Raw genomic sequence first — 14,237 nt, 5'->3', positions numbered from 1 at the left:
CTTAATGTTGAAGAACCTAATACTTTCTAGGAAGTAATCTCTCATCCCAAATGGAAAGAAGCAATGGATGAAGAATTTAGAGCTTTGATGAAGAACAAGACTTGGTCTTTGGTTTCTCTTCCAACTAACAGAACTTCTGTTGGGTGCAGATGGGTTTTTAAACTCAAAAGGAATCCTGATGGTTCTGTCTCTAGGTACAAAGCTCGTCCAGTAGCAAAGGGCTACTCTCAAGTTCCTGGTTTTGATTTTTATGAAACCTTCAGCCTAGTTGTGAAGCCTACTACAATTAGAGTTGTTCTTGCTATTGCTGTTTCTCAAAGCTGGTCTATAAGGCAGTTGGATGTTAATAATGCCTTTTTAAATGGTGAATTGCAAGAGGAAGTTTACATGGACCAACCTCCAGGTTTTGATGGCAAAACCAATCAAGAACAAAAGCTAGTTTGCAAACTACATAAGGCCTTGTATGGCTTAAAGCAGGCACCTCGGGCTTGGTTTGACAAACTCAAGATTTCTCTTCAATAGTTTGGTTTTTCTTCCACTAAGTAAGATCAGTCCCTATTTGTAAGGTTTACCAACTGTTCTTCTCTCTTTGTTTTTGTTTATGTTGATGACATTGTTGTGACAGGGAGTAGTAGTCAAGAGATTCACGAGCTTATCTCAAGGTTAAGGAGTTTGTTTTCCCTTAAAGATCTTGGTGAGCTTAGCTATTTTTTGGGAATTGAGGTAAAGAAAACTATAGATGGTGGACTTCATCTTTCTAAAAAAAAATACATTCAGGATTTGCTCAAGAAGACTAAAATGGATGGAGCTAAGTCACTTCCCACTCCTATGCTTTCTGGTCTAAAACTTTCAACTGGAATAGGTGATCCAATTGATAATGTTTTTGAGTACAGAAGTGTTGTTGGAGCTTTGCAATACATAACCATCACTAGACCCGAGATTGCTTTTAGTGTCAACAAGGTTTGCCAATTTATGCAGAAGCCTTTAGATACTCATTGGAAGGCTATCAAAAGAATTTTAAGGTATCTCAATGGCACTACAGATCTTGGTATTGTGTTAAAGCCATCAGAAACTATGAATTTAGTGGGGTTTTGTGATGCTGACTGGGGGAGTGATGTTGATGATCGAAGGTCTACATCTGGGCATTGTGTTTTTCTTGGGAAAAGCTTGGTTTCATGGAGTTCAAAAAAGCAGCACACTATTTCCAGATCTAGTACTGAAGCAGAATATAGAAGCTTGGCTAGCTTGACCTCAGAAATGTTATGGTTGCAGTCCCTCTTGTCTGAGCTCCAAACTAAGATGACTATGGTTCTTGTAATTTGGTGTGACAATATAAGTACTGTTTCCCTTTCAACTAATCCAGTTTTGCATTCGAGGACTAAGCATATGGAGTTAGACCTTTATTTTGTAAGAGATAAAGTAATGGAGAGAAAGCTGGTGGTCAATCATGTACCAACTGAGGATCAAGTTGCAGATTTGTTCACAAAGCCTTTATCTTTCAGGTTCTTTGACAAGCTGCGTGAAAAGCTTACTGTTACTTCTCTTGATCTGAAGAATGGAGATTAGGCTTGGTGTTGCTAGGATGTTCTCAGGATCTCCTTTTGAAAGTCTGATTGCTTCTACTGAGTGGTAAAAAGCTTGAATGGTTGAAGTTTATGGTGGCAGGTTTAGTGGCTCATGGTGACAGGTTCAGTGGCTCCCAGAGGCTTGCTCCCAGAGGCTTCATTTGAGGGAGCAAATTAGGTAAAGTAGTAGCAAGTTCAGTGGTTCCTAGAGGCTTCGTTTGATGGAGCAAATTAGGCAAAGTAGCAATTAACAACTAGCAGTTTAGTTTGTTACAACAACATTAGTTATTTTCATTTTCTTTATTAAAACTCTGTTAGCCTCTGTTTTTCTAAACCTTGCTATATATATAGCAGAGGTGTTGTATTGTTAATATAATAAAAATCACTGTCTCTTTCTCACTCTCTTCTTCTTCCTATCTTCATATAAGCTTAGCAAAACCTTATAGGGTTTGTAGCCACCTTTTGATTTGGAATCTTGTCTACCTCCTAAATCTTACAGACCCAATAGAAACATACTTGGTTTGTATTATTACTCTATAATTTTGGACGCTTTATAGGGGTAGGAGAGCACTCGATGATGGAAGCAACACAAAGGCGAAGTAAGACACGTAACAGTGAAAAGTGGGCTTCCTGACGAGAATTTGAATCCGGACTGAGTCTCACACCTAGGGGACAGTGGATGCTCAACTTGCTAAATTAATGTTTTATATCTGCTCTTCCCTCTAATAATTACTTTCCCTTCACTTTGAGAAAATGACCCCGAAGTTTTAAATTTGAACACACGCCCCGCCAGCTGTAAGGAAAGCGGTGAGTCACAATGCCCCTTCCAGTTCAAAGACAGCAGTACATCTAGAAATCCTTTGGTCAACCAATATTTGTCAATCTCGTACTTCCGGATTAAAAGGAAAATCCGTACAAGTTCGAACAAAATTTTAGACAAAGAAAATATTGGTAAGATTGTCTGCTCCCTATCAATAACACGGAAAAACTCCTTTTTTTTTTTTTTTTTTCCAATTGCTCCTTAATTCGCCTTCTAAAAATTACATACAAATTATACTTGTGTCCAAATTTGTTGGCTAAACTATTACAAGTTTGAATACATCTAAATCTTATAGCGCATTTTCCTCGAGCCGCATTTTGCCTCAAATGTAATCAATATCTTCACATGTGCTCCTATCAATAACAAGACATCAAAACCTCAAATCCTTGAACCTACATTTGTTTAATCAGCCAACTTGAAAAAAGGATTAGGGTATATCATAAAAGGTTATCCATGGAGATTAGTTTATTTGGTCACTATTTAAATGCTTTTATCATGATCATAAAAGTGATAATAATTATACCCACAAATCTCGTGAAAGCCCGAAAATAATCTTTAGGATGATATTTTTTATAAAAGGATATTTTCTTTGATTATTTTGTTTTATGAAATTATTTTTTTAAAATTTGAAGATCAATTGAATACCTAAAGTTTTATTTAATGAATTTGTTGAATGATAAATAACGCGTGTAACCTATTTGTTATTTATCGACTTTAAATGACTTTTTATAACTTTTGCACATCTCATTTTTGTTTTCTTGATTTGATTTTTTTCTTAATCTCATTTTCGATTCTCTTTCTTAAAAGAAGTCAAGTGAGGGTAGAGAATTAAATTTTGAATTCTTAAATTTTAGTTGCTTATCAATGAAATTAGATCAACTTTTTCTTTTAACAACAAGATAATATATATATATATATATATATATATTATGTTTTTTATATAATTGGAGATTAATTCATTTTCTTCTAGGAAATTTATCTATTATAATTGGAAATTAATCCACTAAAATTTTCATGTTTACAATAATGATTAAGATAAGGTTATTTGGCTGGTTTAATATATATCCAAACAAGAAGAATTGGTTTATTTTGTTTTGAAATTCACGGAAATGATGCCCAAAAATACTATTAAGCTGTTCCAAAATATTAATCTATTAAATAAATAGCAATAAATTTGAATATTAAAAAATTTAAGATAATGACGTATACGGCACTTGAGCAAAAGAGAAAGAACAGCGAAAGTAGACGTCAGTACTGAGCAGGCATTTGGTCAGCGTCACTACGGACCGCTCCATTGTCAACCACTTTGGTTATCACTCCCCACCGAAGTCACCAAACCACCAACCCACCCCCCTCAAACCACTCCAATATATAAACCATTTTCATAGCCCAAACGGCTGCCTCTCGGCTTTCGGCTTTCACCTCCATTATTCAACTTCGGTTTCACGCTAAAACAACCCAAAAGTGGCAATTGATTCTTTTTTATGCTTTTCCTGTTTTAATTCAAAACCGTAAGCAGATTCGGATTCGGGAAGACGCATTTTTCTTTGCCTTTTGCTTTTTCTCACTTGCCCATGAAAAACAAACCGATTGGCTTCAAATTTTCCCGATATTTTTTCTGACCTACCAATCAAGCTCTTTTTGCTTTCGAGCTGGAATCGGGATTTTTTAATTCTTAAAATATTTAGAAGGGGAGAAAGCTTGTGATAGACTTTGTTGAAATTTAGTGTTCTAGAGAGACAGTTTGGGCGTTTTGGTGAATGTAATGGTAGAAGAGAATTGATTAGTTACACAAGGCAGAGAGATCAGAGATGGTGGCGGTGCGGAAGGTTGGCAAGTATGAGGTGGGGAGGACGATCGGAGAAGGGACCTTCGCTAAGGTAAAGTTCGCGCAGAACACGGAGACCGGTGAGAGTGTGGCCATGAAAGTGCTCGATCGCAGCACCATCATCAAGCACAAGATGACCGACCAGGTTACCGTCCTTCTCTTTCTCTCTCTATATCCCTCTTTTTTAGGGCGTATCTTTGATTGAGATAAATACGGGATCGAACGGCTGTAATTAATTGTTTTCTTGAAACACATTGCTTAGTGTATATGTTAATGTGCTCAGCTTTTGATTTCAAAGTCACATGATGAATATCCAATCTGTTAAAATTTTACTTCAAATCGGCTTTTCCCTATGTTAAGAATCAGCGCTTGAGTTCTTTTCAATCGATTCATGCTGGTGACCATATTTATTGAGGATATTCACCAAGATGAAAAGGCAATGGAATTCATGAACAAGATATATATAAATATATGTTGAAATAAGTCAATCAAAGGAGTTTGAAAGCTATGCTTGGACTGACTATAATCCATTGATTTTGTTTTGCCTTTCAACACCTTAACAGCAATAATCAGTACCTTATCGAGTCAAAGATGTTTCTGGCTTAGCTCATAGTGGTTTGCTAGAGCTTGAATACTGTTTCCTCTAGCAAAAACTTGACAAAAACCCACTTATCTGAATCTTGGTGCCTTATCAAGTGAAAGTTGTTTTCCAATAACTAGCTTAGCCGCTAAATCTGTGTCCACAAATTGAGCAGAGTCTCAAACCTAGCTTGTAACAGCTTAGACTTGCTCGGTGTTAGTTGCTTGCATCTCAGAAGTGTATTCTTGTTGTCAACTAGTCCCCAAGTGCAAGGACTTTAAATTTATGATACTTGGAAAGTATCCTGATAGTTGAACCCAAAGGAAGTGACTGAGAAATTAGTTCAAGAAAGAGATGGAAGGGAAGTTCTTTGCATTTTTTATATTGAATTTGGAAGGTATGAGAGCTGAAAAATCATGAAATTAAATAAATAGAAACTGCAGGCATTTTTCCATTGTGACCCTATCTTAGATAGGTGTCATACCATTGAGCTTTTGCTATGTCTGCCCATTTCCCCTTCAAAACACTAAAACCTAATTTGGGCTAAGCTTTATGTTTACAAAGTTTGTGACCCATGTCTATAACTGGTGCTACTAGAAGAGTTCTCACCCCCTCAGTTAATCCTATGACACAAGATTGATCAAGTCTTGTGAGGGCTTTACACTGTAGTCATCACTCCACCAACTACCATCCACTCAAGACATTTTCAAGTAGCAGTGACACGTGGTGAGTTTGGTGACAACAATGAAGGTGTTGATCCTTGCCCCAACTTGCCTTAACTAAGATATGTTGAATTGAATGGGAGCCTAATCTCACCCTCACCTTAAACCAAAGAAATCACACACTCATGATACCAAGGCAAAAGGATAAAATTGAAAATTAAACATTGAAATTGAAAACATAAATAAAAATGTAAGATTACAACTACACTTAGAAGAAATAGAGTTCTTCCCCTTTATTTCTCACATTCTCGTACTCCTACATTGTTCTACTCCATGATTATCTTTTTTCTACTCCCTTTATAGCTAGCTATTTATGGAAGGTGGAGTGATGTTGAGGAGCTGTCAACTTGAAGGCAAATGGAATGTCTCTTCTTTGAACAACTTACAACATGAGATGACTTCCTAAGATTGTCAAGTGATGATAGTTAGGGCTTTGATGACAGCTTTGAATCATCTCTTGAGGCATTGACAATGATCTTAGTGAGCTTTGCTTGAAGAGAATGAGAGATGAAGAGTGAGAATAGGAAGAAGTGAGTGAGATGTGGTGATTTGAAGTTCAAGTCTCTACTAAGGATAAGAGAAATGAAGAAAGAGAGATTTGGGAAGGTCACGGGGCTGCTTGGGCTTAAAAAAGCATGGAAAAAACTTAGAATTGCAAAGAGGGGTCATCCTGGTTGCTAGGTTCTTAGCCTAGAGAGCCTAGTGGGCAACCTAGTGAGCCATTAAGCTTGCTAGACTAAGATTAGCGGGCTGACTTTTTTCACATTTTTTTTTTTTGTGATTTTTGAAGGGGAATCAGTAAGGCATTGAGTTGTCTTCCTTCTAAGGTTACTAACCCTTCAAAAGTGCCTGTTTAAGTCACCTTTTGCCATGTTTCCTTGAAAACTCATACAAAATGATCAAGACACCTTATATTGAAAAAACATGATACATTGAGTGCTATTGTGTGTGCAATGCCATGAGTTGGCATAATTTAACTACAATAATAATGAGCAATTTTACACTAATCAGTAGTTGGTGGTAAGTTGTTATGTCTATTCATGTAGCAGCAAAATAAGAGGCCTTGTAGTTGTGGCCAATGACTCTTTTATGGAGGAAAATACTCTAAATGAACTGTCTTTCTTAAGTGTGCAATTTTGGGCTGCCAAACCTTGTAATGGACTCAAGTTCCCTTTGTAATGCAGTACTGAAACTCCTTCGCATATATTTCCGATAGAATGAACTGTAGATTCTAGCGATCAAGCTCTCAACTATTTAATTCCTACTAATTGATCTTACTTTTCTTACCTAGAATGGCTTCTCATAATGTTAAATGTTTAAATTTCTGATCACTCTTAACAATAAAGTTTTCCTAATGTATGAGGTGATTCCTTATGGCATAACTTTACTTCTAATTGTTTGGGATTGGGGTGGTGTTGCATGGTTATTGGTGCAAACTCATGGTAAGCTGTAGCTATATGTCTTAACACAGTAGCAAAATTAGAGGCATTGTAGTTGTAGCTGATTTCTGTTTTATTGATAAAAATACCCTTGAGTGGACTTTGGGCCGTCAAACCTCCTAATGAACGCGTTTTCATTTTTTAATACAGTCACTAAGACTCTTTGGTAGATATTTCCAATGGAATTCTGGTTATCGAGCTCTAAACTATTTAGTTCCTACTAATCTCTATCTTAATTTTCTTACCAAGAATGGCTTCCACATAATGTTATATGTTTAACTGTATCAATTTCTGAATAACACTTAGCAATGCACTTTTCCGAACGTGTGAGGTTTTCCCTTATGATCTAACTTTACATCTATTGAGTTAGGATTGGGAAGTGTTGCATTGCTATTGATCCTGTTGATTCTAGTTTTCTGCTGTCATCAATGTGTAACTTGTTTTCATTGTGCAGATTAAGAGGGAGATATCTATAATGAAGCTTGTTAGACATCCATATGTTGTTCGTCTTCATGAGGCATGGACTTTATAATCTAGACTATAATCTACCTATTGTGAGACATTATCTTTGTTTTCATAGTCTAGGAGGCTGATGTCTTTTCTCATTAATTGCTTGTGCTTCCTGTTGCTAGGTTCTAGCAAGCCGTACAAAAATATATATAATCTTGGAGTTCATCACAGGTGGCGAGTTGTTTGATAAAATAGTGAGTTTTTAACATAAGAAGCAGTGAGGCTATTGTAATTTAAGCATTACTTTATTCTTTCACATTGAAAAGTTAGTGACAGGGAACATGCTTATGCAGGTTCACCATGGCCGACTAAGTGAAAATGAATCTAGAAGTTACTTCCAACAGCTCATTGACGGTGTGGATTATTGCCACAGTAAGGGAGTCTACCACAGAGACTTAAAGGTGTATATTGAATGGTGTGTGGAAAATTGTTGTGCCTGATTTTTTATGAAGACTTGACAATTTTTTTCCGTTTCATGTATAGCCTGAAAACCTTCTACTAGATTCCCAAGGAAATCTAAAGATTTCAGATTTTGGTCTCAGTGCGTTGCCTGCGCCGGTAAGAATCTTAATAAGATTAAATGTTTTATCATTTTTATTGATGTTATAACAGTTGGGAGAAATGATATGAAATTTGTAACGATTTGGTGGTTTCTATGTGTAGGGAGTTAGCCTCCTTAAGACAACTTGTGGTACTCCTAACTATGTAGCACCAGAGGTAATAATAAGGGGAGATTTGGGTGAAATTCATCATAAACATGAATAGCAGCTTCATTTTATCCTTGTGCTCTCTTCTGTATTAATTTTTTAATTCATTACTGTAGGTACTCAGTCACAAGGGTTATGATGGTGCTGTAGCAGATGTCTGGTCTTGTGGTGTCATCCTTTATGTTCTGATGGCTGGATATCTCCCGTTTGATGAGCTTGATTTAACCACTCTGTACAGTAAGGCATGAAGTTTTATTATGTATGACCTTTTGTTTGTGAAAACAATACTTCTATGGGTTGCATCTACTGAGTTGTGTTTAAATGATGTAACCAACAATTTTCTTTTTACAATTTTTTTTCGTTTCTGTGTTTATTTATCTGCAATCAAGTGAGACATTATATTTAGGTACATGGAAAGTGAAAATGCTATCAATGGTTTATCATGGATTGGTTTTCTTTAATAATTGAGAATTGTAATTCTATTTAGAGACTGTCATTGATCTTTGCCTCATTCTTATTGTTTGTGGAAGCTTAAGATATGGCCTTGTTTTTATTTTAGCTGTTTTCTTTTTACATGTTTTTACATCATGAAATAAATAAAAATTACTTTTCTAGTATCTGCTTTGAGAATTTTTGCTTCCTCTAATGTATGTCTTTCATCTATCATATTAAAATTTCAGTTTACCTCAGCCTCTTTGGATCACAATTCAATCAAAACTTCTCGAGTTATCCTAATCTCATTCTGAATTAAAGAATTCAGAATGAAAGGGTTCGCTTTGTGACATTTTATTTAGGTGCAATCTAAATCATTCTGTTTTCTGCAGATCGAGAGAGCAGAATTTTCATGCCCATCCTGGTTTCCAGTGGGAGCAAAATCCTTGATTCATAGAATTTTAGACCCAAATCCTGAAACTGTAAGTCTTTGTGTGCACTAAGTCATTACTTATTGTGTATATGAAGTTGTACCTTGCCTTTGTTAAATTTAGTAGTAAGGATATGTAACAAGGACATGGACTTTGGAAATTATTTGTTTATGATATGGATACAAGTTGTTGGACAGAAAGACCTCTGAAAACTGAAATGCGATATAACCATGGAATTGACACAGGATTATTGGAAAACAAGTACTCATGGTTTTTGCTTCATGTAGTTGGAAAACTGACCTGGATTTATTGATTTACTTATAACTATACATGATTTCTGAGTTTATTGGATGAAACCTAAGTTTGTCCTTGAGGCTGTGATTGCATTTATTTCCTTGAAATAATGCTCTGCATTCCTAGGTAGAAGAATGCTCATCTAATCCTACATGCGTACTTCGTTCAACACTTTGATTGAGCATGAACCCTCAAGCAAGAAAAATAACATGGTAATATTATGAGGATTTGTTGTATCTATGGGAAAGTAAAATATGGCCACAAAATAGCTAGAATATGTCCCAGAGTAGGTCAAATTGTTTTCAAGTTTCAGATTTCTACCATTCTTCATATGAATGATAGATAATTTCTACTTCAATTTATTAGATATAACTTGAATTCAAACATTGATAGATGCTAGGTTTCCCTTTTGTGGACTTGATTTTCAATTGGTAATCTGAAAAAAACCTTTATTTTAAATTAGATTAAATTGATTCAATGAGAACTATTTTTAGAGTAAAAACTAAACAAACTTTCAGAAAAAACAAAAAAGAAAAAAGAACTCTCCAAAGCCATTTTGGATACAAACTTGACTTTTGTTTTATTTTTTTATCAATAGAAAAGTTAGATATTTATATTTAATCAAAAAAATGAATTAGTAAATTTTTCTAGTTCTCTGATGAACTGGTAGATTTGTTGTTTTGCTGTTTTGTGATAATCTAATGCTTTTTATTCCTGAATCTTCCAGACAAAGGTCTAATTGAAGATTAGCTCTTTTCAAGCTCATCTAAGAGCTATTGAGATTATATGTGCTTTTCTTTTGCGGGTATCTTGACATTCCACTGAACCATTATCACATTTTTTAAACATCTTAATAAAGCTACTGTGATGCTCCGGCATCATAGATCCATATTTTACTGTTTCACAACGCCAGGAAGATGAAATTCTTATATGCACTGACCACCTAATTCTGTCTATTGAATACATGAGCAAGTATGAACATGATAATGTATCATACTCTTCCACTATTTATATTAAGTACCACTTTCTTTGTATTAGCTGTTTATTTGCTGTGTTCATATTTTAGTGAATTTAATGGCTTCTAATGGGTTTGATTCCGGTCATTACTGAGCAGTCTCTTTGTGTTTATGTTGGCAGCGCATTCGAATTGAACAGATCAGGAGCGATGAGTGGTTTAGAAAGGGGTATGTTCCAGTCCGACTTCTTGAATATGAAGATGTTAACCTGGATGATGTAAACGCTGTGTTTGATGATCCTGAGGTTGGTAAGGTTTCCAAATGTATTTTTTGTTTCTTAAATTTCCTGGTCTATGAAATACTGGGAAACAGTCTGTATTCATGCTTTTGCGTTTTATTGCCACTGTGAAATCTTTAATAAGCTGATTCACATCATGTCAGATAATATTACCTATTAAAAAAGAACAATAAACATCCCTATTAGCAGTATTTATTCTCTTAATATCTAATATATTTCAGGTGATGCATTAGGAGCTTTGGTACTAACTCTTTATTTTTGAATTTGTGGAACATTAGGAACAGAATTTTGTCCCAATATGCCAGATTAAATGAACCTCCATAAAAAAAAAGTGTTTCCCTTTATTATGTCTTGACTTTGTTATTACTTACTGATTTTTTATCTATCCTATTATATATAATATGGTAATCACACGAACATATACACTAAAAGTTATAGCAGTGATGCACCGATTTGCATACTTGCATAGGTTCTTTGGATTGTGTTCTCTCTACTGCTCTTTTTCTTGCTTTCATTAGACACTCCAATTGCTTGTGTTGCACTTATTTTCTTTAGAGCTTCTCCTATTATAGACCACCTGTGTACACAGGGTGTGCCACCTTTTTGGTAGGTGCCGCTTAATATATCTTTTGTTTGCCTACAAAAAGAACAAAAAATTCTTTAAAGCTTCTAGTTTGGACACAACCTTGTTTTTGATAAAAGGGATATTTGCTCTAGAATAATCTAGTAGTAAGAAAATTTTCCATTCCATTTAAGCTATGCTTTTAATTAATTGGTATGCCTTCTTCAATAGAAACAGAAACTGTCCAAATTAGATGCCTCTTTAAATGCATCAACCCGTTTATTTTGGATTTTCTATTCTTGACATGCCTGTACTATTGTTTGCTGTAGGAACAACATGCTAATGATCAACATGGAAATGAGGACATGGGTCCTCTGATTCTTAATGCATTTGACCTAATAATTCTTTCTCAGGGCCTAAACCTTTCAGCTCTGTTTGAACGGGGAGAGGTAAGATTTACTTGTATTTTTATTGTATTCCACTCATATATATATATATATATATATAGATGGATATATATATATATATCTGACATCTGGTTTAGCAATCCTAACTAATTCCTAAATTTGAAAATTTTATGTTTCAATGTTCTTCATATTATGGAGCCCTATAACCTACTGCTCATAAGTTCTAATCTTTGTCATTTTTTGCCCTCCTAGTACTCCTGGGCTGTTAGGAATGTAAAAAATATCAGATCTGACCAATGATACTGCAAATGTTACATCTCTATCACAATATTTGATGGAAGGTTATGTTCTCATACAATAATCTGATATATGTTATTTTGCTACCTACTAAGATACATATATATATTTTTTGGCACTGTGATAGGGCCCTGTAAAGCATCAAACACGTTTCGTTTCACAGAAACCACCAAGAGTTGTTCTATCAAGCATGGAAGTTGTTGCACAATCCATGGGTTTCAAGACACATATTCGCAATTATAAGGTACATCTTTAAGTTTTAACGGTCATTATATTGCATTGCTTCTTACTCCAGTATTTCCAACCTTCTGAAAATTTTAAGTGTTAAAATATCGAATCCTTCTCTTATTCCTTCTCTTCACGTCCATCTTATCTTCTTTTGCTTTTCCATTTTAATTGGACAGTTGTCCCACACAGTTGTATTTATTTGTTATGAACTCATTTAAAATGAGATATTTTTTCTTTTCCTCTAAATTTTCAGATGAGGGTGGAAGGCATTTCAGCCAATAAGATGGAACATTTCTCAGTCATGTTGGAAGTAAGTTCCCAGACTGATCCTCCAAACTCCATATCATGACCTTTTAATTTTCACTTTTCTTTCGATAATTGAAACTTCAATACTAATAAGGAGATAGACAACATGGAAAAACAATGGTTTGAATATAATTCATCACCAGTTTTTTGCCACTGCAAGCATATAGGAATACCGATCTGCTACCTTCATTGGACACCATGACCATAAGTATGCAAGAAGTCCTGATAAAAAAAAAATAAGTATGCAAGAAGTCTGCTACCTTCTTCTCAACCCAATGTTCAGTGCTAATAATAGCCATTAAAAAAAAAAAAAAAAAAATCCTAAGGGATCCTTGCAACATGAACAAAGCTGTAGATCTATGCCTGGAAGTCAATTTTGACCTGCCTTCTAATTTTCAGTCAATTGATATATTTCATGTAACAGATTTTTGAAGTTGCTCCCACATTTATTATGGTAGACATTCAGAAAGCAGCTGGAGATGCTGGTGAATACCAGAAGGTTAGTTACTCAAAATTGTTCTCTTCACAACATATCTGATCCTAAGTAAATCTGCTTTTGTTATTGCTCTTCAGCATTTACTCTTCCTGCCAGCCTTTTTGATAAGAAACCTCTGTATGATTGAAAATGACATCTAAGTTACTCTAGACTCTCAAAAGAGTTGCACTTCTCTTTGGTGCAGTTTTACAAGAACTTCTGCAGCAATCTGGAGGATATCATCTGGAAACCACTCAATGAATCAAGCAAATCAAGGATCACCAAGACGAAGAGTAAAAAGGGTTGATTGTTTACTGGAAACCACCAAATCAATCAAGCAAATCAAGGATCACCAAGACAGAGAATTAGATGTATTGAATTGTTTTCCAGAAGGCCAGCTACAAATGCCAAATATGTTCATATATAGGGTCGACCTGTTGCCTTAAACTGTGAAAACTGCTGTATCCTTGGAGGCGCAGATTCCATTGCAGCTTTACCTACACTGCACCACTAAAAAAAAGGAGGAAAAAAAAAGAAGAAGAAGAAACTTTTGCAACTTCTAATATGATTAGTGCCTGTATATCATCTATCTCTATTTTGTGAGTAGTTCATCTCTTACTACTGTAATGCCATTTTGTAGACAAGAGAATAATAGCTGATAGTTGTTATCAAAACGAGTAGAAACCCATGTCTTGCCGGGGTTTAAATGAATGGAGAGAGGTTCGGAATTTTCTTTGAGTTTAATGAGTCGGCTAGTTCCGGTCTCCTTCCAGGTTTGTGGCTTGTTACGCTTGTATGGTTGTACATAATGCTTCCATGTGTTTTTATTTCTGTTGAAGTGTCTGAATTGTCTCTTGTTTTGTGGAAGTCATTAAAAATCCGTTTGAAAGTGCTCTTAGGAAGCCTTTTAATTTTTTTAATATTTGAATTTTTTTAATAAGTCTTAGAAAAGCAACAATTACTATTTCTTTTTTACATACAATTTATGATTTTTTTTACTAAGTAAATAGATTCTAATTAATAATTTAAATATTTTAATGATTCTTTAAATTTTAAAAATAATTTGAAAATAAAAAATTGATATAATTAATTGCGTATTAAATAAAAAAACATTCTAATGTCTATAATCGAATGCTAAAATATTGTTAATAATTATTATATTTAAATTATTATTATTATTATTATTCATTTTTAACAAAAAAGAATTATGTTTTTGGGAAGATGTTATTATTCATATTTTTTTTTAACATATACTAAAATAGTTTTTTTTAATAAAAAATATATTTACCATTTTTTTATTATTACTATTCATATTTTTCTAAAAAAATATATTTATTTTTTTAACTTATTTATAATTACAAAAATATTTTCATTTCTAAT

The 14,237-nt window shown here is 34.4% G+C and overlaps 1 protein-coding gene across 2 annotated transcripts; it reads left to right on the top strand.

Annotated features, from left to right (window-relative positions):
* Window positions 1–3,643: 3,643 nt before the first annotated feature.
* CIPK17 (CBL-interacting serine/threonine-protein kinase 8-like) lies at window positions 3,644–13,601 on the top strand. 2 transcript variants are annotated; one of them, NM_001281201.1, is given in 15 exon segments: window positions 4,197–4,358; window positions 7,409–7,456; window positions 7,587–7,658; window positions 7,758–7,865; window positions 7,948–8,022; window positions 8,128–8,181; window positions 8,288–8,413; window positions 8,415–8,420; window positions 9,002–9,085; window positions 10,466–10,588; window positions 11,474–11,593; window positions 11,976–12,092; window positions 12,330–12,386; window positions 12,807–12,881; window positions 13,063–13,164. In NM_001281201.1, coding segments are annotated over 15 exon segments (1,329 nt in total).
* The last annotated feature ends 636 nt before the right edge of the window (window positions 13,602–14,237 follow it).

This window comes from Vitis vinifera, chromosome 18 (genome assembly GCF_030704535.1).
Source record: "Vitis vinifera cultivar Pinot Noir 40024 chromosome 18, ASM3070453v1".
Classification (NCBI taxonomy): domain Eukaryota; kingdom Viridiplantae; phylum Streptophyta; class Magnoliopsida; order Vitales; family Vitaceae; genus Vitis; species Vitis vinifera.
The sequence above is the reverse complement of the archived record's forward strand: the minus strand, read 5'-3'. Positions and strand labels throughout refer to the sequence as shown.